Below are 24670 nucleotides of genomic sequence, written 5' to 3'. Positions count from 1 at the left end.
AAAGCAACTTACAGTATCTTCACGTCCAATTTTTGATTTCTCAATGCTTTTTTGTAAAGCTTCTTTTTTCTGACTGCTTTCAGCAACCTGATAAAGGAAACAAAGAATAGAATCAATCTATTTCAGTAACGTGTGTTAACCATAGCTATAAATTGTATATACACATAAAGACGTTTAAATAAACAGGTGGATATATACATTTAAGTATATAAATTTATATACATTTGTAATTTATTTACATGTATTTATAACTTGTGGAGTAAAAAGAAACACAAAATAAACACAAAGCATACAAATGTAAGTCTGAACCATAGAAAAGAATTACAGGAAGCATCTTGAAGTCTAAGAAATTTTCACTGCCATGATACATAATCTTGTTATGTACTGTGTGTTCAGCATGGGACCAGAATCTTGTTTCATAACATAATTTGGAATCCCTATGCAAAGAATTCCATGACATAGAGGCTTTGGATTAGGTGATTTCCTTTGGTCCTTGTCCAGATTATTCAATGGAAGCAGTGACAAAAGCCACCTGCACAGCCGCTGATACTAGTCTTCCCAAAGTCGGGTATGCCATTGGCATGACCCCAGTCTCTTTTGTATACTGGTGAATAGAAGCCTCTCCATGTCAGATGCATGTAAATCCACGGCCCTCTTTCTGTGATACACTCATACTGCTAGACTTCAGAGTTTCCCTTCAGCCCTGAGGCAGAGGAATCTCAAAGAAATCACATCTCACAGGGATGATGTGAATATGTCCTTCATTCTCCTGTTTGTCTAGGAGGAATGATTCTTTGAGAGAAACTTCTTTCCACTAATCTGCTATCTACTTCCAACCAGGCCCCTTCAGTTTAGTTACAAGTTTTCCAGAGACACTTCAGAAATTCATAAGGTGAGCAGGATATACGACTTGCCCCTCAGGGAGACAACACGCAGTACTAGCCAAAGCACCTTGGAATACTGAATGAGTAAGAATGAAGAAAAAACAATCAAACCTAACAAAATATAGTTTAGAAATCACTTACTGCATTTGAAATGAAAGGGGAAAAAAAAAAAGAAGAATCAGTGGTATATTTTTTAAGTACTTACTCTTGGTTTTAACTTCAAGATATTCTGAGCATCTGTCAGGTAGAGAACTTGTATATCAGACTGATTGTGAAGATGGTGAAGAAGGCTGTCAGAACTCACGTCTCATTCTGCCTTCCCCCCAAAACTCTCCCATGAAGCCTCTACTTCTACATCCCCTTTCTCATTGACGGTCCCACTGAGTGGAAAAGCATTCCTTGATGTCTATTTCTTGCAGACTCTAGCCTTGATAATTTAACCATATAATTTATACTCTTATACAGTTGAAATACCAAGACGACGTTTGTACAATGCAAACAGAAATTTTGAAGCTTGAAGTTGTAATCACTTCCCAACTTCTATTTAAACTCATGCTCAGTCCAGATTTTCAGAAACATATTAAATGTAAATGCATGATAAATGTCAGGCCAAGCTTACTACCAAGTCTTAGAGATCAGCCATAAGAGTAAAACAAAACTCCGTACCGGTGGCCCATGTAGATGAGGAGCTAGTACAACTGCAACTCACTGCATTTCAGGGTTACTTTTATAGCTCAATTTAAAAAAAATTAATTACTCTTTCAGGTTAAGTATGTGTTCATGCACATGTGTAGATATATACAGTCAAGAAGGTCTCCTTTCAAAAAGAATGCTTTTAGTTTTTCCTCAATTTATATAGAAATTACACTAATAGTAAGGCATATATGATTCAGGGAAAACCATATCTAGATGTTTACTCATTGCTCTTTGTGCAAGTAACCACAGAGCCAGTGTGGGTTTCAGTATGTGGCTTGAAGTACACCAACATCTTAATTTTGGTGGATAATTAAACAGTACTCTTTCTGAGCTTCCCATAAAATTCTTTAAAAACTAAGTGTGTTAGTCCCCACATTATATCAAACAGGACACAGTTCAGAAGAGGACAAGTGCTTAGGTGCAGGTTGTGGTTCTTGAAGCCCAGGGAAGGCAGACACCAGAGTACACATTGTTCAGTATCTCTGAACAAAGAATTTTCCTGGAACAAAATTTGCAGAGGAAGCAGAGAAGCCAAGGAGCTTATCTAGGCCCATACACTCCAAGTGTAAAGCACAAGTCAACACTGTCTGCAATAGAGGCCATAAAGGTGTCGCTTTCTCTGTTTTTTCACATTCATGAAGTTCTCCAAGAATGTTTCTGCATTGTTTAAAATGGAAGCACCGAAGGAGCTCTTGGGGCATTGGAATACAATCATAAAGGCTGGTTTCCATCTTGATAGCATATTTCCCAGTAAGGCATCTTATTATTTCTGTTAGCCTTCTATATTTCACCACATTTACTCATGAAAGAGACAGTAATGGCAAACACTGAGAACTACAGAAATTTATGAAGTTCTGACCTACATAACGTGCCAGGTTGCCGTACCCTAAGTTTAGAAGATTAGATCTTCCTCTCTGTAAAAATGGTATAAACAAATCATCATTGCTTTATTAAAGATTTTGCTTTCTTCTCAGATTTGCTTTCTCACAGATTTTAATTTCTTGGGTTTTGTTTTAATTCTGTCTTCACAATCAAGAATTTACAAAATAAAATGAAATCGCATCTCTTAGAGTAATATTTCCTAGTCACAGTGGGTATTCCCATGACAACAAATAAAAGATGAGGATAAGGAAAAGAAGAAGGTGAGATATTGAAAAAGGCAAACATAGGACAAGGATTCAAAAGGTGAGGAACAGATGGCCAGGGTCTGTGCAAGGAATTGGTGACGATGGGAGAAGCACGAAGGCTTCGACACAGAGGTGGGAACAGCTGAAAATAATTGTACGTGGAAGAAGGAAAGACAGTCAGCAAGCATAAAGGAGTTGAAGGAAGATGATACAAGACTTAATTGAAAGGTAAGGGCAAATTGTAGATGACAAGTTACTGGCCATTAAAGGCAAAAAAAAAAATTAAAAAAAAAAAGTAGAGTTTGCAAGTGTTGTGTATGTATGACAGCAGAGGATCACATCTGGCCAAATACAGTGACTTACTTTCCCACTTACCAGCTGTAGAAAAACCTGATTGCAAGAATACAGTAGCAGATGGAAGATATCAATCCCTGGAGCAATCTTGGGACATCTTTCCAAGGGAGCTGGCAAATAACTTCTCAAGTAACATCAACCACTCCGAGAGAAATTTGATTCCTGCCAATAGCAGGAAGATTGATCTGGAGAAAAATCTACTTGTCGTTTCCCCTCTATGTTTCTTAAGAGAGACCTTTGGTCTGACACAGAGAAACCTTCTGCCACAAGTGTGGAAACTTTTTTTTCCACAATTGACCCAGTGTGGAAAACAAGCACAGAAAGTGATATCCTACTGTACTAGAAAGATTCATGTTTCCAATCTGACTACTCTGAATCAGCACATGATTAAGCAAGATGTGAGAAAGCTGGAAAAATGTTATCTAGGTGAAAGCTGTTCAAAGGAGGAGAGGAAACTAAATAATTAAAAGCTGAAAAGTAAAACAAATTGTCCACAAGAGCATTTTCAATGTTTGTCAAAACATGGTGGGAGCCTGCAAGAAGACAGATTAATGAAGTAAGGAGCTAGTATCTATAAAACAGGAGCTGGGAAACAGTACCTTTAATTTTACAGACCGCTGTAGTCAATTAACTGACCACCAACCTAGTTTTGACACAACTTAAGTCCAAAGTCCCCCAAAGGGATGCTCCTTCCTGCTTTGCAACAGTCTCCCAACATTTAGCTGTACATTTGCGCAGCAGTTTGCGTACACCAAGTGCTTCGAGCTGATGACAACCATCAGTTCCATCACAGGTCTTGGGGTCCGGTTTGTATCAAAGGATACAGATTAGACGTACACAGGTAATATATAATATACTACGCATGCACTATTACCAGGGTTCCATTTGGCAAGTTGCTGGTGTACATTTGGGAGAGGAATGTTTAACCCTGACACACAATAGCAACAGGTTTCAGGCTTTTTCCTTCTTAAAACCTGCCTGAAACCATCCCAGCTCTACACGAGCGGATTTTTACTCTCCAGCAAAAGCTTTTGCTGGTTGCATTCCTTCTGGTTTCTCATTCTTAACCACTCTAACCACCAATATCCCACCAAACATGTGGATTGTCTTCCTAGCATATTAAAATATCTACAAACCTGGTGTAAGCCATGCAAACAGACCCTAGATTATGTACTCTGGACAAGAATCAAACCAAGGTCTCGTATGTTAACCACCAAGAGCATTCACAGCTGTTAGCCCACTGCCATTATGACCTTAAAGAGAAATATCCTACATTCCGTTTTCTTTCAGCCAAGACACTCAACTAAAAATGGTATTAAAAACTACTGCTGTTGAGAGCACCACTCACTATGGCACTATGGAAGAATGTGAGACATCCATTTTTAAATTGTTTATAACTCCGCAATGTTATTACTTGGCATTTGAAGCTCACTATGATTCGCTTCAGGCCAGAGGCAAGGGCTTGTTTGCCTTTAGCTTAAACAAAAGCAGTTCAGGAGTTTTAGGGTGACATTTGCAATAGATAGGTGTATTTTTTTTTCCTGTGTTAAACCTAACCCATCACTGAAAAACTTTAGTGGAACTTACAGAAGGTATAAAGAGAAAATACTTCAAAGCATTCCTCTAGATTTTAAAGAAATATAAAAAAAAAGTCAAGTCAGAAAGCAGGCTAATAATATATAGAGAGTAAAAATGCAAAGATTGACAGCCAAATAATAATCTGAAAGTATTGAAAACAGATCTGTTGTGTTAAAAGAAAGGCATAGAAAATCACTAAAATAAACTGCTCAGCAATCACTGTTGACTAAACTAAACCAATAAAACTTAAAAAAAAAAAGGCAGCACATTGATGTGCAGAATTGCTTTCTTATGTACTACACAAAGCAAGCATACAACTACTTCTTTTACATGTACAGTCACAAATACCTACTTGCCAGGGACTCCAAATACACTGAAGTAAACCTCCAGGTTAGCTAATTATGCTTGCAGCAAAATAGAGAGTACACTCTTGAACTGCAGTCTTGTCCCTTCTGCTCTGCTGTCAGGATGTCTGCGTACCACTCATGAAATGCCAATTTTGCATATAACCCATCCAGTGAACTGTACTATAGCAGGTTCACTGAGACTTCAGTCAGGGATGTGATATACTCTTAGTGAAGCACAAGCAGCAAATGTACATATTATGTAAATACAATTAAAAGATATTCGGAGTCACCATCACGATTTAAAAGACATGTAGATGTGGCTCTTCAAGACAGAGTTTAATGGTGGATGTGGCAGTGCTGTGTTAATGGTTGAAGTCCATGACGTTAAAAGGTCTTTCCCAACCTAAATGATTTGGTGATTCCATGATTAAAGCAATATTAAGTAAGAATTTTTAAATTAGAAACTGAAGAACAGATAAGATTTTTTCAGCAAAGGAATACCATAAAATAGATGAGAAAGACTGTAGAAAAAGAGAGCAAGCTAGGGCCCATGATTATTTCTGTACTCACAAGATTTTTTTATTCTTACATATTGCACTATAGCTATAGTGGAAAAATGTTCAATACAAGAACTCTCTTCTCTTTATGCAGGCTACAAATTTTACTATAAAAATACTACCTCATTTTTAATTCAAACTCTGAAAAAGTCAGTTAAAAAAATTGGGAGAAGGTAGAGAATAAATTAAATTTTCTGGAGAAAGGTTTTTTTCAGGAAACTAAGTGAAAAAAATCTATTACTCTCCATACGGTTGTCCAGGAAGCACTATAAAGACTTTCGAAAAGAATAATTCTGCACTTAGATCTCTGCAGTGATAAAGAGTACTCATGTGCTTTGCTAGAGTATTCACATGGGTAATACTGATTTATTTTTCCCTCCCACAAACACAATCCATTTTGTCTTTCAAGATTCAATTTAGGCCTATGATCCTGACTCATTTAGTATGCATGAGAGTGAGGCTGAAATACCACATGGTAAGTTAGGCATGGCTGTATTCTCAGGTCATCTTCATTCTAAGTTCTTCTTCCTGCAGTTGCTTTTGGATAAAGGAAACAGAATGTGCAGGGTACCCAGAAGAAACAAACGAGGAATTCCTCCGTCATTGGAACCTCTACATTAAAAGGAGCTTTTAATTCAAGTATTTACATCTTTCTATATTTGCCATAAATTTACCTAAAGATGTCATGCCATGAAATTTTGGGTTTGCTTCATTCATTTGCAATAACATTTGGTAAGTACTAGTCATGCAGCGGAAAACAGCCACTGTAGGCCAATCTCCTTAATAGAGAAAAAGTGAAAGAAACAGTTGTGAAGGCTGAATGAATGAAATGAATTTCGCTGGCTGCTTTTATGAGTGGGCATAATTGGCATGACTTGAGGGACAGATGGCTCCCTACTCAGATACAAATACTAAGTATGCCCAATCAACCTAATACAAAAAAAAAAAAAAAGCTGAAACACCTCATTCTTCAACACCATTGCACAAATGGAAGCAGTCTAATAGGGAAAGCTGAAAGAGCCAAAAGGCATTTGTATAATTTACAGAACTGTAATAAATTTTAATATCTGGACAAGAAGGGGGCTTGTTACTGCATACTGGTGTATTTACTAAACCTAAAAAGTCCAAGGTGATAGTTAAACAGGTCTGTTCAGGCTGAAAGGACAATGAAAAATATTCTTTCTTGGAAAGATAGGAAGAGAAAGAAGAAAAGTTCTATTTTTTTCCCCTAAAGTGCTTTTAAAGTTTGCCATACTAACCAGCTGGGCTGTATACTGACAGTGCTTTCAGGGAATAAGCACAGACAGTCCCAAGCTAAAATACAGTATTCATCTGATATTCCCTAAGCTCAAGTCCTGCCTAAGCCTAAAAAACACAAATCAAAATGTTATTCCACAGACTTTAAAAAAAACACCCAAATTCAACACTATCATCAGTAAAATAAAAAGCTTCAGTAAAATACATCTAGCAAATTTCAGAGTTTTGACAAGTCTCTTACATATTCCCTCTCTACATCAATTTCATAATTTTTAAGTAACACTCTGATAACCAAGTCACCTCAAATTCCTGATACAAAGAATAGTCTTTGATGGAAATACCGCGTGTTCAACAACAATGAGCTGCTTGAGGGTGACAAGAAGAACCTTTCTTCCTCTAAAGTCTCCCTGCTTCAACCTAACTTCACACTTTGTGGGTTTATATTCTGGTTTTGAGGTTTGTTTTTTTTTTTAAATTTCACTCCTTTCAGAAGAGGAAAAGGATATGCATTGAGACACCAAACTGCATGCGAGGATTTTATTTCTGCATGTATGCTAATTTTTATTATAAAATATCCTATATTAATTGAATTACAAGATCTTAAGGTGAAAGTCAAAGTTCAAACTAAATAAGATTAATAAGATTACAACTCACTGCCTCCATCAAATCCAGTAGCATTGCCTCTGCCCTATCCCTAGCCTGGAAGCTCCTGGCCTTACAGAAGGGGCAAACTTACAGGTCTGCCAGGCAGTGCAAAACACCAAAGCGTTTAAACTTTCTCATGCTGCGTGCCTGCTGACATGCTGGACTGTCCCTCACACCTGCCATGCCTGCTGAGGGGCAGGGGATATGTGCAGGGCATAGGGCTGCATCTGTGCCAGATTTGACTGGGCTTCTGGAATGAGAGTCCCACATTTATTCCCAATTTCTTTGCTTTTCAGATTAACAATTTAATTGCAATGTCAGGAATGGAGCCAGCAGACAGTATGCAAGCCTCTTTGAAAAGGAAAAGTAAGCAGTGTGATGATAGTTCTGAAGAAATTCAGTTTCACAGAAAACACTGTTAGGAAAAAAAAAAAGCTTGTGTTTTTTCCTGTTATATCAGAATGGATTTCACTCTTGGAGCACAGTAACACTGTATCCTTTTTAATATAGTAGATTCTCCCTTTAAACCTACTTCATAATCTTTACAGTTACTACAGAGCCAGCTTTTTTTTTTGTTCCAAATTGCTCTTATATCATGCCAATTTTAGCTTATGCTCATCAAGAAGGCAGGAAAGGAAAACCCACGCTTCACAGTTGCCATCAATCTAGTTACATATTAACAGCTAGTAAAAGGAAAAGCATGAAATTCAACTAATGAACACCAAATTATGAGGTTGCTTAATTCTAACAGAAGCCTCCAGAGCATCGTATTTTTAGAATCCTGCCATGACAGCAGTAACTACGCATACCCTCCAGGGCTTTGTAGCATGCCATTAAACATAATTCCAGAAGCCTCTAATAAGTTACAGCGTTAGGAGAGTATTCTCTGCTGGAGATATTAGGACTCACTAAACTCAGAATCATTTCAAGACATCAACATTTTTGAAGTGCAAAATGGAAAGAGGTAAGAAAAAACATGGATTGCTTCAAATAAAACTTTCTTAGCATCTTGCAGGAGATAGACCAGGGAATACGCTTTACACAATCAACAAAGGCATGCACATAGATATAATCAACACGTTCTCAATGTTTAAACGATGCAATTTCTCAGCCCCTTGCTTTTAGGATATTTCTTGCTGCAAGACCTCCCAAAGGATGGTGGGAAGTTGGCTAGTCATACCATACCAGCTTCACGGTTGGCCATTTCTTTATGTGTCTAGTTCTCTGTTTCAAAGAAAACGTCCAGTGAAAGCTCGTAGGCAGAAAATAGGGAGAGGTCATTAACTGCCTGTGTTGGGAGAGGCATTACTGGGCAAGAGAGAAACAAAAAGTGAGCCAGAAGGGAATGTAATCACCCAGCAGAAAGAGGCTGGAGATTATCAAAACAAGTGAGGTCAATCCAAGGAAAAATAAATAATGTGGAATGCTAAATGAGATGCCCTTAAATACGAGGGGAAAAAGGGAGGCCCAGCATGGATACGGGAAGACTGATGTAACTGCTTAGTCAATGCATTGGGATCCTGCCTATATATTATAATGGGCATTAAGAAAGGAATCTCTTTAGCAATTAGACTATTTTTCCTGGAATGGGACAATTTATTACTTTTTCTGCAATCTAATAAAATTTGTTAGCATACATATGAAAAAAAAAGTCTAAAATAATTCTTACCATAAGTCACATATAGTAGCTGCAAAAGTACTGCTGTGCTTCTCTGGTTTTAAAGAGGAATTCTTTTACTAACATTATCCGCTAACATTCACAAAATGTATACAGAAAAGATAGCTCTCGGCTTTTCTAAAAGGTATTTCGGCAAAGCTTAAGATTATGATAAACCTTAGGACACTTAATGCAGACAAGTCCTCTATGTACAATAAAAGATATTTTTAAAAACATACCAAAGACTGAATTACCACAGCTATTCAATTGACCATAATGTGAAAACCTTGCACTCAAAACACTCCCGTTTTATCAAAAGCATTAGACCACAAAAGTGTCCCATGTACCTCTAGAGATAGTCCATTGCTGCCAAAGGAGAAAAACCAGCAAGACCCTCCATATAAAAACATAGAGAGGGGCTGAAAATTCAGACAGAGATCTGAGGTGTGTAAAGAGCTGTTTAAGGCTGATGCATCATCCGAGAACATTTCTACAAAGCAGCGCAAAAAGCTGGCTTTGCAGTACCAGGCCCCACAGTCACTCCCTGGCTGACACAGTGTCAGACAGGCTACACATCTTGCCCAGCATCTTCACCAACATCACTCAACTCCAAGCACCAGCAGGCCTGTTACCCCCTACACTGAACATCTGTCATCTCCAGGGATTTGTACCTCAGATCAGGACTGATTAACTAAGCCACCTCTGAGCACTTGTAACTACTTGCAGTCCAGAACCAATCTCCATACCATGTGGAAACACGCTAACAAGTGAATGAGTCAATTGGATCAAGGAAGAGGCTGCTCAAACCAAACTAATGTGGACAGCAGAAGTTTCTTTTGCTTCAGTCAGTGGTCTCAAGCAGTTTTCATTCAGCAATTTTCTGTGTAGTAATCTAGTAACAGTATTTGAGGAGGAAAAATATGTCTAAAAGGACAGAAATAAATCAAGCTGCATCTTGAAAGAACTTTCTTGTGGTTAAAACTCAAGATGTCTTGTATGCATTCTGAACAAATAAGGTTCTGTCCTTCTAGTTATGTTGTCAAACACCTCCAGGAGGCTTCAAGCCGGATTACTCACCAAAATGATTATTTTTTTCCATGACCTATTTTCAAACAATGTACATCCCTAACAAAAGCATTTCCTAATATAGCATTCCTTGGGTCTCTTTTAAAAAAATAAGTCAAAATCCCTTTTCTTTTCATATTTCAATGCATGAAAATACAAACAATTTGGTATATGTTAAGTTACTCTATTTTGACAAGTTCCTTCCTAGGGTTTTGGTTGTGTTGTTGGGTTGTTTATGTTTTTTGGGGTTTTTTTTTTAAACAAGCTGCCAAAGGAGAGTTAGTCCATCCTGACTTCTACATTCTTCCCCTGGGTCAATACATTGAGTCACGGAAAGTGAAAATCCCTGCTCTTACCAACCCTATGGCAGGGACTGAAGGAATGAAACATCAACTAATCCATTCCATCTTAACTAACACTGGCCCAATGCAATGCTTAGTGGGAGAAAAAAAAAGAAACAAACAACTTGTGAGCAACAGAGATTTGGGGACAGTTTCTAGCGTGTGTCTTGAAGCCAGCACAGGAAACTGCATAAGAGTCCATCCTGCACACTGTCCTGAAAAGAGTGTTTTAGTCTTTTTTGCAGTACAAGGCCACACAACACCATCCTGCTCTCAGTTCCCGAAGGAACAGCAGCCCTAATATTGTTTGCTGTTAAACCTTGCCTTGCAAAGCCTAAGAATACTCTAAAGACAGCAGCATCGTGTGAATAAGTAACAGCCAGTAATAAAATGGTGAAGTGAACGGTTTTGAACGGACCAGTGAAATGAACTGTCACAAGACCAGGTTGAAGAAAGGAAGTAAACTGGTTGGTTCCCCAAGCTACTCAATACCAGTGCTCACAGCACTGTCAACAGTTACAGGAACAACTGCAAGATCTTTGGAGAACATGGTATTTCTGATACCTGTCTGTTCAAAATACTAAATTATGCTGTGGCAATCCTCTATGACCTTATGGTTCAAGTAGATATCCCTGTCATACTGAATGCCAAACACACTTCGCTGTCTCCAAGGTTCATTGAAATTGTTTCTGCTTCCCTTAAGCCTTGTTGTGTCAGTATTAAACCTGCTCAATTCCAGCTGAGATCCCCCAGTCATGCTGGCTATGGTGGACCACATGCCAGAGATAGGACACTCCTAACAGCCTCCAAGGGCTGTGGTTTGCAGGTTCATTGGTCCTTCAGTAAAAAAGGGCCTCATTGTTACTAGTTATTTTCATTAATACGTAATTCAAGTCACTATAAAGAAAAATGCAAACAAGCATTAATTCACCTTATCTAAAAGAGCACAGTTGCAAGTGTTTTATCAAAAGACATGGCTGAAAAAATGAAAGGGAATCTAAGCTGAATCTGTACTAAGATTACATCAGAAAGGTTTCTCTTTTCCTCACTCACTGATATGCCACTTCCTACCTGATAAAACTGTTTCAAGGTTTTGGCTGCACATGTGCCTTTTCTTCAACAGGTAGCATATCCTTCATATTCACATTCTTTCTGTAGCATACATCACAAACATGTACATCAGAGCAATACAAAAATCAAATGTGCAAAGGGGATAATTGTAAGAAACACATTAGCAGCCCTTGCCTGACATTGAACATGACTGATTAACATGCTAGAGTTGCTCATCTCCAGACCCTTCATTCTATGCATGTTATGAAATCAACAAAAGGCAGCAGCATCATCAATAAATCATGCTCTTTCTCCTCAGACTGAATAGGTCAAATTCTTTGTTAGTTTAATAAAACTTGTAAGCTTTCCTGTATTGTTATGCCACAAATATCTGTCTCATTTTGTCAAAATATAGTTGATCACAGCTAATTCAAAACTATAGAACCTGACTGCCAGGAGTATTTTGATAAAGAATAAAAGTACATCCTTCCACTTTTTCTTATAGAAGTAAACAAAATCCCCCGACAAACAACTACCCCTGCCCCCCCCAGTAAAGCTTCCATAGCTCTCTCAACAAAGGTGAGGTTCCATTAAAAATTCCTGCACTTATAAACCTCATTAAAACAATACTTCCCGATCTCTACCCTTGTTCCAGCTTCACCGTCTCGGAGCTGTACTCATGCAATTATAAACCCATCTAACCAACATGCAACTTCCAAAATCATCTACTTTTTCAGTGGTCAAAATTGTAGCTGCATAAGCACAACCAAGAGGTAAAGAATAAGCATCTGGCAGAAGAGCAGCCAAGCCACTGTAAAACAAATCAATACAAAATATTGGGCATCTACTTTGGCACACAGGAAGAATTGCTATCAGAGAAAAAAAATGGAGCCAATGATACACAAACTGATGATATGCACCATCCTTGCTTTTCAGGAAAACAGGAGCAAGTCCAAACAGTAACCTTGGGTTAGAGAGCAGCATCAAATTAGCAAAAGATGTGTCATATATGTCAGTTCAGGTGTCAGTGCGTCCCCCAAACACCTGCCCCCACAAAAGCAATTTGAAAGATGGGTGCAGGGAGAGAAGCTATTTCAAAAGAAACTTTATTTCAAACACTGGTTTTAATTGCCATATCTCTGCACAAGGGGATCACACTGATGACATAAAACTCCTCCTGGAAAAAACCCTAAAACTCTGTGGTATGCACAACGCCTGTGAGGTGGAACTTAAAGCATCTGGACGAAGCCAGCTTGCTCTTCACTATGAATATTGAGTCGGACTTCTCTGCTACCGAATCTTTAAATCAGCGTCTGGCTCAATAATCACTAAAGAATTTGAAACAAAAAAAAAAAGTTTCAAGAACAGTGCCTCAATCAGCTTCCCCACAACCACAAGCTCTCCGTGATGCAGACAGCTATGAGCAACTTGCCTAAAACATTATGAAGTACTGATGTATGTGCAGGCAAAACGTCCAACTTGTAAAATGTCAGCCCCAGCACTAGGAATTAATAGGAGAGTTCGCATCAGTGAAGCTTGTTCTGTTCCTTAGTGTTTCTTTCAAATGTCTCAGCTGAGCATTTAGGATCATCCCTTTTCCCTTTACTGCTTACCCATGCCCTAGCAAATAAAGATATCAACTCCTGGTAAGAAGCCTTAACTGCAGCACAAACAGAACTGCTAGATTTTTAAACTCATGCTTTGAGTAAAGCAGCTTGATTCCAGCTTGTAACTGTTGAAGAAAGAGACCAACTCAATGTAGTTAACAAGCAATCCAGACATGACACAAAGAAAACATGTCACCAGGCATGCAACAAGTTGCACACAGGAATGATCAAAGACAGGCAACCTGCAACAGAAATGGTACAATAGCTTACTGCTTTCCTCTGCTTTGCATGTTCTGACAAGAAGTTTTGTGATACTCTGTGACTGGATTTAGAAATCCTAAGAAAACCTATATGGGCTCACATCAAGAAGAATATCAACACTAAAACAGCTCATTTGAACTCGCAGACAGAATCTGTTATCAGCTTGTAAAAATGTTCAGAGAGCTATTCCTTGAAAATGCCACCTTTCCACTGTGTCAACAGAGAAGTTATTTTCAGTCAGTGAAAACGTTTTTTTCCCCAGAAATGCTGAAACATTTCCATTCTCATCAGAAAAGCAAAGTAATGGATACAAGTACCTTTAAGGACTCAATAACATGGTCCAAAGAGAGTTCTTATATCAGTAAAGCCATATGTTAGGTGCAGGACTTGGTTTGCAAATACAGATCTGGTAAAATTATTTCTTTTAACTGCAAGTTTTACATTGCAAAACCGTTTATGTTGGCATAGTTGATGTCCTAAAAAGAGACAACCATAAAATACCATTACAATACAATAACTATGTGCCTATTCCATAACAATACATGATTTTCTTTTTAATAATGTAACAGTACATGTAGAGCAGTACAGCTTATGTTTACAGATAATGCCTGGATACTTATGGCGATGCACATTAGGCAGGTTCTGCAAGAATTAATCAGGCTATGCCATAGATTTGCTTGACCAACTATCTTAAAAATTCATGATGGTATTAGGTCCAAGGGCAAAGACAACAAATATAAACTCCTTCATTCAACTGCTTGGCTGTAATGTGGAGCATAAGCAAAACCAGAAAGTATCCAAGAGCAAATCATTTGCCTTCAGCAAGACAGTGGCACCAGGGTGTTTGATGAATAAAGCAGGAGTTTCGCCATCTACTTATTCAAAAGCTCAGTCGGCATTTATGTTCTGGCAAAGTAGTCCAATCTAGAACTTGTGTGAATATACTAATAGGCCAAGTAACTTTACCAGGAATCTCAGTTCCAAGTCAATGCAGAATTGAACTGATTTCCCATTTCAGACAAAAAAAACTTCACTGGAGTAAGAATTGGTGCATCGTTACTACCAGTCAATACAAATGCATTTAAGCTCTGTCATGTCAAACTAAGTCCATGCCTGAAAATAGTACAAGCATATCCAGCTAAACGGAGGAAGTTTCTTAATGTCATTTGCATTCCAAAGACAAAGGCAGTAAAGGAGCAGACAATATTGTCAGTGGGACAGCTTAATATTAACCAAGTCCCAGTACACAGGAGGTACAGGTTATGTTTGTCACTCTAACAGGTCAGTCAAGATGCTGAGAAAGTTATTCAAAACATAGAGCAAGTCAGTGGCAGAACCTGAAACAGAAGAGACTGTAACTTTGGTGACCCATGCAGTACAAGAGCTATCTCAAGCAGCACTTTCCAACTCATCCAATGTACCTGCCTGAAAGGTTGTCAACACATAGTCTCGGTTTTCAATGGGAAGGACTGTAGTACTTCTTCCTTACTGCCATAGACCCCTGAATGTTTTGCTGGCTACATGAAATAGTGAATAAGTGTGACAGAGCACCAGTCTTCTCCTCCCTCTGCCAGATCCATACAAGCAGGCAAACAGATTGCCTTCAGATAGCAGTCTGAAGCTCTCAAGCCAGCAACGACAATGTTCAAGGCAAAGGGAAATGACCTTATGTTGGTTAAAAAAGAAAGTGGACTGGACTGTTTCAATTTAATAATGACTGAGATTCACAAGCGATGACAGCACAGCAAGGGATAATTGACAAGATTACCTCTCAGCTGTCACACTACACTATACATAAACACGCAATTTCACCCACATTGGTGAGGCTGTTTAATCTGCTTTGGTGGACAGTCTTCAGATTCACAAGCTGCTTTTCCAATTCAAGCTGAGGGAAAAAAACATGTTTTTATATAATCAATTTAGAGCCTTAAAGAAGTGGCTGAAGTTGACAATGCTGTACATAAGATGCAAATGATGATATCAGAGCTATGCGCGAGGAAAACATCTGTAAAAGTCTTCAAGTGCTACAATAATTCTGCATTAATCCAATTGATTCTTTGATGAATGGACATATTACTAAGTAAGCATGGGAAAAGTTGCCAGTGTTGTGGTGCAATCAGACCATAAAGCTAGTTTATTGACCCTATTCTCATGTACTCCCAATGCAAATAAATTGATGAACAGATGCTTTCCCAGTCCAATTAAAGGCAGCAAGGCAGTTCCTAAACCGTAGGAAATAACCAGATCAATAGAACAGCAACATTGCAACAAAAGATGCCTGGCTCTTCTGCAGAAGAGAATGATCAACTTGCTCTTCTCTCCTCATAAACGTGCAATATGGGATTACACAAACACTCACAAATTAAGCTACTGGTAAAAGCAGAAAAGGGAGCACAATGGCCCTAAGTAGAAGTCTTTGCCACATTTAGTTGGATTACACATTTCAGTCTTCTCATGGCTTTTAGATGACAACATAATGGCCTACATTTATATAAAAGATATATAAAAGCATATGCTGTCCAAACATTTAGAGGAAGTCCTTTTGCATCATGAATAACAAGCCTTCAGCAGCAGGTAGACAAAAAGTCTTCTCAAGCTCCAACCAGAACAACCTCCAAGACTTCTGACATGATAGCAAGATAATAATGTTGTAACACATGTGCCAGGTGATTCCTATAGTAAAATTTGTGTACATAGGTACACGTGGGAGAGTGCAATAGGGACAAGAACAACAAGGGGCTATAAGAAAAAAAACAAAACTATTCAGGTAAACAAGTACTTTTCTTAAGGTTGATTTACCTGAGACTCTAATTCTTCCAGTTTGCGCTTCCTGGCATGAAGAGCTTTACTTGGAAAAGCCCAGAAATAATTGGAAGTTCCAATCCTATCAGTGTCCACCATGCCATCATCAACTAGGCTTTGTAGAATCTCTTTCACTGACATCGAGGCTAATAAAAGCAAAAGTATTGAATTAGAACTGCATAGCATCTAAAGTGTGGAGAATTATGAATTAGATAAGGCATCAGCTACAATCATCTGTATGAACATTTGACTGGAAGATTTCAAGAGGGCACCATGCCTGGTGCTTCACTTGAAGGGATGAATCTCTTTGAAATCAGTAGTTTATGCATAAAGGCTGCTGTTCTGTACAGTCAGCTACCAGATGTTTGCAAAATGCTGCTCACAAGTGTCATAAAACACACATGCATATTACAGCACAATATCCTAACAAAGCCATGAGAGGGTACTTCAAAAGTCTTGCAATCTTAATTCTAACATGGATTAACTTCTAGCTTCTTGATTAGGAGGTTAATTACATTTCGCTTTGTAATGCTTATCAAAGCATTTACCAGAAGCAGAGGCACTAAAGCCATCTGTCTACAGACTCAGGAGGGACAGATTTTACTCATGATTATGTTCAGTTCCAATACAGAAAGCCATCTGCAGGCAGAGGGATCCAAAACATTTCTGAACCTAATTGTTCACTTTCTAGCAAATGTGTGATATAATTCACCATTTATAAAATGATACCTGTTCAACAATGTATTCGTTATTATCCCCAAATGTTACAGATATAAAGACTTTTGTGCTAATTTATGTTTTTTCAGTGTCTGACTTGAAATCTCAAACCTAAAGGGGATTCTAGGCCAGGAACATCCAGTCTTTCTGAAGCTGCAGGCTGGATGCCAGTACAAAGGCACTTCCAAGGCCAAACAGGCATTGGTCTGTTCAGAGGAATGGGAGGCTTAGGTTGTGTGGCTAAATGCCTTCATATGCAGAGGCAAGATGGACTATTGAAACGTGTTAATGGTTCTAGAAACTCTACGCTCCAGATTTTTAAATACAGAATTCCACTACTTCTATTTACTGTTTTGCATCCTCTTCCTGTAAATGACAATTAAACATACACATAGACAAAGCGATCAAGATGTCTCTTCAGAGGCCTACTAGTGCCTCTGTTAGCAGTTCCCTCAACAAGTTCACTCACTCTTGCAGTGCCACAAAGATATGCCAGTTGAGGGCAGTGGCAACTACACAAACATTATGCTTTATCTCCCTTTTGTCAATGAACACAGAAGGAAATGGAATGAGGAACATATAAAGCAACATAACAGCATAAGATTAGGTCCTCTTGGACCTAATCCTGATCCCATGGATCTCATCAGGAAGGCTTTTCTTGAAAAGACAAACTCCTTTCATTTACAGCTGTCCAGCCATATTTTTTTTGGGGGGGCGGTGGTGAGGAGGAGGATGGAGGCTCAACAGGGCACTGACTGTGTACATCTGGACTAGCATTTTAAGATATTTGTGACATTACAGACAGACATTTAAATCTTCTTCTCACTATCTGAGTACATATACAGATTCACAGACTGAAAGTTACTGCAAGCTAGTCATCTCAGAGCCTAGGAAAAACTCCATCCTACGTTTTAGTGGTTAACTTGGAGTTAGCTGACATTTTAATAATCTCACATATTGGCCCTAACATCTAACCTAAGTGACAAACTTTAGCAAACCAAGGTAGGAGTAGGCTGTTGGTGGCACTACATCAATGCTAAAACCCTGCCATTGTCCAATCTTCCCTTCTAGCTATTTCTTTCCATTATTACAATCAGAAATCTAAAATTGTAGCCAGAAGAATTTACACTGTATGACCTGTCCCAAAAATTATTAATGGCTCAAGAGAAAAAACTTTTGTTAAAACTTACTAATCCCTTTTTCTTTCGGAGCAATCTTCTCTATATCCTTCAACTGGAACACATCTTTCTGTGCAAAACATAAAAGATATTTTAGCTCCAAATGACAGCACCATCTAAGCCTGAGTGGTTTTTTTACATTAAATCAATGGATGGACTCGATGACCTTAACGGTCTTTCCCATCCCGTAATTCTACAATGTCAACAACATCAAGTAGGAAATACATTGCATTTTTATGTTTTGCTAGGGAAACAGGCTGCACACTCTCAATAAAATTAGAACATCCTGTGAATTAAATAATTTTTTAAAAATACTATTATTGTAACAAGCCCTGTTGTTTACTTTGGTGGTGTAAAGACACCATATTGTGTCTCAGGTTAGACCGTAAACCCCTTAGGACAGATAGAGCCCGGGTTAGACTGTCAGCACCAGATGCATCATATTGCTCAAGTACTCAAATATCACAATAATTTTTTTAATAGGTGAAACACTGCAAATTACATACACCACCAATATAACTGTAGCTCTGCTTTTGGGTCTCCATTTTTCTTATCCCCAGTGATCTTTTCCAGGTCTGCTTGCATTTTTTCTAAGGCTCAGATTTCTTCCTCCTATAAACTGCAGTGAGATACATCCTAATCTCTTGCTATGCTTTTTACTGTAACAGACTCAATATGAGACTATTTGAAAAGGGAGCACACAAAGCATTTAACACCACCATATTCATGCCTTGGCTCCACCTGGGGACCAGCCAATTGACCAGAAGCTACATGAATCAAGCTCTGACCCTGTAAGTTACACATTGATGACACAAGGCATCAGTGAAATGCACAGCAGGACATATAAAATTCACCTACATCTACAGTTAAGCTCCTTTTAGGACGTGTTTTCCCACTGCAGGTCAGTTACAAGTTACTTACTGTTTCAAAAAAGATCTCCATCATGCGTGCTCTCTTCTCCTCAAAGCTCAGACCTTTTTTCTTGGACTAGAACAGGAATCATAGAATGGTAGGGGCTGGAAAGGACCTTTAGAGATCATCTAGTAAAACTCCACCAAAACAAAAAAACCCACAAACCCAACACATTTCAGCTCTTGAATAATTAACAGAATACAAGTTATATTTGCCATTTTTTAAAACACCTTACCACTAACCCCAGGCTTTCAGATAAACTACTTCTTCCCAAGGAATCACTACATCAAGCTATTCCACCTGCAATCTATTAAACCAATGGGCCTGCAGTCTAAGATGGTGACAGCCTTTCGTGCAACCCAATCCAGCTCAAGCCTCAACGTTTCCCGGCATACCAAGACAGCTCATTTTACCTCACTAGATAAAAAATGCATATTTATATCAATTCTTAGCAACTCATTCAAAAGTGTAATAGTCTTCACAAAGACAAGAAGTAAAGCCATGGGTGGGTTTTTGTTTAAAACGGTTTTTATCTTGTGATATAGAGTCTAGTGTGAGATGTGGGGTGTTCAGGATTTTTTACCAAGATAAAGTGCATTTTACCAAGATAAAGTGTGGCTACAAGAAGTTGATGAGGGGATAGAATAAGCAAAAGAGTATGTTAGGAGAAAAATGTTAGAGACATAAATAGTGTTGCCATTGAATGAATGGAATTAGGGATTCCAACAACCTGGCGCTCTGAGAAAGATGGCACGGATTTGTTTCCCTGCCCCGACAGAAGGGACTTAATACTGTTTATCACTTCTTAACCACTGCTTCCTTTTTAAATAAATCACAGGGCAAGTAGGGTAACATAACATTTAAAAGATGCATCAAGATCAAGGCAGCCAGATTAACTTCTACTTTAAGAAATACATTTTTTAAAGCAGGTTGTGCAGCTAACTTTTTATTTTTACTTTTTATATGTAGCTACAATAACAAAGGCAATTCAGCAATTCAGTACTTAATAACAGCCGCAGAATAAGTATTGTTGAAAGCATCCTCCCTGCTGCTTTAGCCAGTGATGCTCTACATCAGCACTGATGCTAGAGTGTTCTCTCCTGCCAGTATGCAGCAGGATTAGAACCTGCGGCCACCACATCATGCAAGTAGGAACGTGAACCAACTGTTTTCTCCCCGCCTTCCCTAACAGCGTCAGAAGGGCAGCCATAGACGCACGGTGCTCACCGAGCGCACCTTGAGCTGCAGTTACCGGCTCTGCGCTTCCAGGTGCCTGCTGGATTTACGCTGCCCTGCAGGAAACCTGACCAAGAAGCGGCCCAAGCCATGGCAACACTCTACTCCCCGCTTCCGGGGTGCTTATGGGAAGCGAGAGGAGCGGGCCGGGACTGCCAGCGTTGCCGTGCGGCCGCGGGCCCGCCAGCAGGTGCGCGGCTCCCGCCGCTCCCTCTCAGAGGGCGGCGGAATGCGAAGCGAGCAACGGCCTGCTCACTCCGCCCCCTCTCCGCAGCCCTGACCCGCCATTCCCACTCTTCCCGCGCCGCGACTCCCTCCCCAGCCCCGCAGCCTCCTTAACCACCCGGCCCGAGCACGGCACGGCACGGCACCGCGACGGGGCTCCCGTCGCCGAGGAGAGCGGGCGAGCAGTTTCCCCGCGCAGCCGCGCTTACCATGTCACTGCCGCCGCCGCCCGGCTGGGTTTGATTTGGGCGCCAGCGGGAGGAAGAGGCTGCCGGGACGCCGCCTGCGCGGCTCGCAGCGCCGCCTGCCGGCTCCGCCGGGCCCAGCGCGCCGTCCCGGGCCGAGGCGGCCGCACAGAGGTTGTGCTCAGCCTCTCCTTTTGTCTTCACGTGTTTCTAAATACCCACCCCATTCACAGTTTGTGTAGAAAGTGCAATTTTCCTGACAGATGAAATTTTCCACATATGTTTGCTCTATTGTTGAAATTAATGAAAAATAGAAAAAGTTTTTAAAACATTTAAACTCCCATTACCATTGGCTCTAGTCATGAGGGGAAAAAAACCCCAACTTGTTTCTGAGTCTCTGTCAACAGTTGTGGGTTTGACAGTCTGTGGGACGTGTGCTTTATGCTTCCAGGTGGCAGCCCCTCTCACGGGGAGGCACTGGGCCCCTGCGCCAGCCGCCGCCTGATGCACTGAGTATTCTGTTCTTCTCCAGTGCCCAGCAGCAAAGGTGAAGTGTGAACACAGTAACAGTGACCTAAAACAGCACATATTGCCATGACTAGCCTCTTCTAGGAGCAATGGCACGTGGAGAAATAAATCCCTCTCTGCCCATGGAAGCAAAGTACCTCTACACACTGGGGTTGCTTGAAACAATTGTTTACTGTAGTGACTGTTCTAGCAAACTTACAGCTTGTTCTAATTATTATTTGTGCTGTAAATGACTTTCCTTCAGCTACAGCAGTTCTGGGAAATTGGTTTGCAGTTTTAACAGCAGTGGGTTCATGTCTGCCATGCTAATTCTAGAGTTTAAATCCAAGCAAATGGAAACACGCTAGCTGAAATGTTCAGGCAGTCCCCATGAAGATTTTCCACCATCTCTGCAAAGGGGCCCTTTTCCTGAAGCCTGAGGTTCTCTTCCATACAGATCTGGCCACAATCCTCATTGTGTGCACCAGTGTATTATTAAAAAGGAAATACAAGTTAGAAAGGACATTATGAATATGAAGCTTAATATTCATACAAAACACAAAGCTTCTTGTTCTTTTATACTTCCTTGTGTATCACATTTTCAGTTTGCTAACGTGTGATGAAATCTGCTGGCACGCCTCCTCATCTGTTGTAAGGGCTCATATTCTGGCCTCCTGCTTTTCTTGTCCTTTGGCCAGCCCTCAAAACAAATATGTCCCCACACTCCCTGTAACAGTCGTTTCCCTACCATCACTGTGACCTCCTCTTCTTCAGAACGTGGGCCCCTTCCTGCTTCTTCACAGCCTGAAATAAAACCAAGATGTGCTCGTCTTTAGCACTGCCAAGCAAATGGTTGCTACAACATTTGCAAAGCACCTGTTGCAGCGTGGGCTTTCTCCAAGCCACACATGTGAGCAGCAGAGTGGGTGTTGGAGCTGAACGTAATGGGAGAAGAGGAAGAGGAGAGGGAGGAAGTGGTTTCAGAGCTCGGTGACTCTGAAATGAGCTTGGGTCTTGGGGCATGTACCTCATTTACTCTGTAAGACGAGGTTTCTTAACACCTCCCTCATTCTACACCACCAGATCAAAACTACCTACTTTGAAAGGCCATAGGATAGAAGAGGTCCCAAACAGAGGGAAAATACACAGGAGTATCTCGTGCTTTGTCATGTGAGGGTAGTTTTCCATTACTGGGCAAACTGAAATAAATTACTCCTAAAATACATAAATGTCTGACATGTTTTATGGGCTTCAGAATGTCTAAATGTGGTATTTAAAAAACTGCTAATCATATCCTATTACCATAAAAAAAGACAATGGATGGAAATACTGTGGAAGTGGGCTCATAACTGTGCTCGTAACTATTAGAAGGTTGTTCTCTTTTCCCTGTGATTTTCTTAAGCTCTAGCAGCTTGGTCTGAAATTTTCTATGCTAGGTGTCTGACCAAGATTTCTAAGTACCAGCCAAAACGGTTTTTGCGGTTCCTGAGGTAGAGAAAATGCATTGCTTTGTCACTAATATCCTTAGATGAGATTAAATTTGTACTCTCCTTCATTTTGCTCTTACAAGTCTGTAACTGAGTTACAGTTATAGATTCTGTTTTGAAAGAACATTAAAGTGACAATAGCAGGCAGGAAAGTTAGGAAGTAGGAGAATAAAAATTGTCCTACTTAATTTTGTATATATGCACCACAGTGCAGCCTTTAATTACATGAGCTACTTTTTCAGCAGGAGGAAAGAATTCAACTTCAATAGCAAATCAGTTTATTTCCAGAAAAGTAATAGCAAATTCTTGGAGTCCTGCAGCTACCTCCCACAACATCTGTGTGACTGACAGCAAAAAGAAGCTTCAGTAGAGCTTGAGGATGGAGGACAAGGAGAGGTCTAGGTAGTACTCACCCATGGGAGGTGAGGTCCAAGCAGTCTGCAGTGAGATGTGGCCAGCTATGAGGAAGCAATATGATCCACGAGTAACCCACACAGCAGCATTTGCTGCCTCATGTTTGACTCATCCTCAGACAAGTGTTTGGACTATAAGCAGATGTCCTCCCTACAAATATCTAACCTGGTGAGAAATGCTAGCTGGTCATCTTCCAAAACATACTGCTTGCACAGCTTTGCTAGCTGAGCTGCTGAAGTAAGCACTTACTAATTATTGAGTACCTTAAAAACTAGGATTTTGGTAACTGACCATTTCACTAAAAGAACAAGCTCAGCCGACAGATCTGAGGGTCAGCAGCATTCAACTAGAGGTAGCAATGAGCAGGAAGCAGTGCATATTTATTCCCCCAGCACAGCTGTGGGCCTGGGGAGAACATCTGTCCATAGAAATTATATTGACTGTTCTATTTCACTGAGGTAGTTTGATACTGGTGCAAATTAGGGAGCATTCAGAGGAACTGTCAGCAAACCTATGGGAAGAGTTAACTGCAGAGCCACACAGCTGGATTCAAGACGGAACTTCAGCTTAAGAACAATTAAGTGGTTAGCACTCACTAAGGGAGATCTTGTCTAAGGATGGGTGCCCAAGAGACAAGCACCCTTAGCTGGTATGGCCTTCCTCTCCCTGGCATTGTTTTTCATTGGTGAGACTGGGGTCTGCACTCCTGTTGACAGAATTTCTGCTGACACTTCGATGACTTGCAAGAAAGAATAAAACATGGATTCTTTTAGAGGGTTTGGGGGCCAAGATCCATGAAAAAGTATGGCTTCTCTGTATTTTGTCTGTCTCATTTCTGAGTGTCCTGCCACCAAGCAAACACACATCACCAGTCTGACGTCTCTGGGCTCCAGTGAGATTGTTTCCAAGCCAAATGATGCATCTGAAGAGTCTCTCTTACTTTGCTAGTAAGTTCCAAATCACACTGCATTCTCAAAAGATTCAGGTTTGAAAAGTTCACCAATGACCAAGAAGATCTTTGTATTACATAAAATGGAAGTTAACATGAGCTGAAAATTTGTTCTTACAGGAAAGGAGTCAGAGTGAATTCCTAAGACAAATTTACTGTTGTACAAGAATTGATACTTGGTTTTCTGCAGCAGACTCTTGAAAGATGGTTTAGTGGTGGACATGGCAGTACTGGGTTAACAGTTGGACTTGATGATCTTTAAGGTCTTTTCTAACCTAAACGGTTCAATAATATACCACAGCACAACTGAAAGGTACTGTATACTTCCACGATGCAAATGGCAAAGCTTACAACTCAAAATCTTACTGCCACTAATTAAAATGTTACTTTTGATTACTAAACTGAAGGACAGGAGGAGACAAGGAAGGTCCAAGTCCCCACCTTCTTCCCAAGAACTACACTTTTTTCTTTGAGCCTTTATAAAAGCTTAGCACCTGTGAAACAATGACAGTTTTCTTGGCTTTTGAGTGTGGTGTCAGGGTCCTCCTTTGGAAAATGTTCCCCATCTTCCTGCATTATGGGGCTATTTTTAGGAATGGAAGGCATGAGACATATGATAAATAAGTCCTCAA

General features: G+C 39.9%; 1 protein-coding gene across 1 annotated transcript in view; it reads right to left on the bottom strand.

Annotated features, from left to right (window-relative positions):
- MND1 (meiotic nuclear divisions 1) overlaps positions 1-20720 on the bottom strand; it is a 38775-nt gene extending 18055 nt beyond the window's left edge. The window contains exons 1-5 of the mRNA XM_061993875.1: positions 20706-20720; positions 19045-19110; positions 18136-18193; positions 16226-16374; positions 13-87 (exon numbers count right to left, since the gene is read on the bottom strand). Of these exons, the coding sequence (XP_061849859.1) occupies positions 13-87; positions 16226-16374; positions 18136-18193; positions 19045-19110; positions 20706-20708 (351 nt within the window). The 5' untranslated portion in view covers positions 20709-20720. The remainder of the gene's footprint in view (positions 1-12; positions 88-16225; positions 16375-18135; positions 18194-19044; positions 19111-20705) is intronic.
- Positions 20721-24670: the final 3950 nt, after the last annotated feature.

This window comes from Colius striatus, chromosome 3, assembly GCF_028858725.1.
Source record: "Colius striatus isolate bColStr4 chromosome 3, bColStr4.1.hap1, whole genome shotgun sequence".
Taxonomy (NCBI): Eukaryota; Metazoa; Chordata; class Aves; order Coliiformes; family Coliidae; genus Colius; species Colius striatus.
This window is presented reverse-complemented; position numbering and strand designations above follow the sequence as displayed.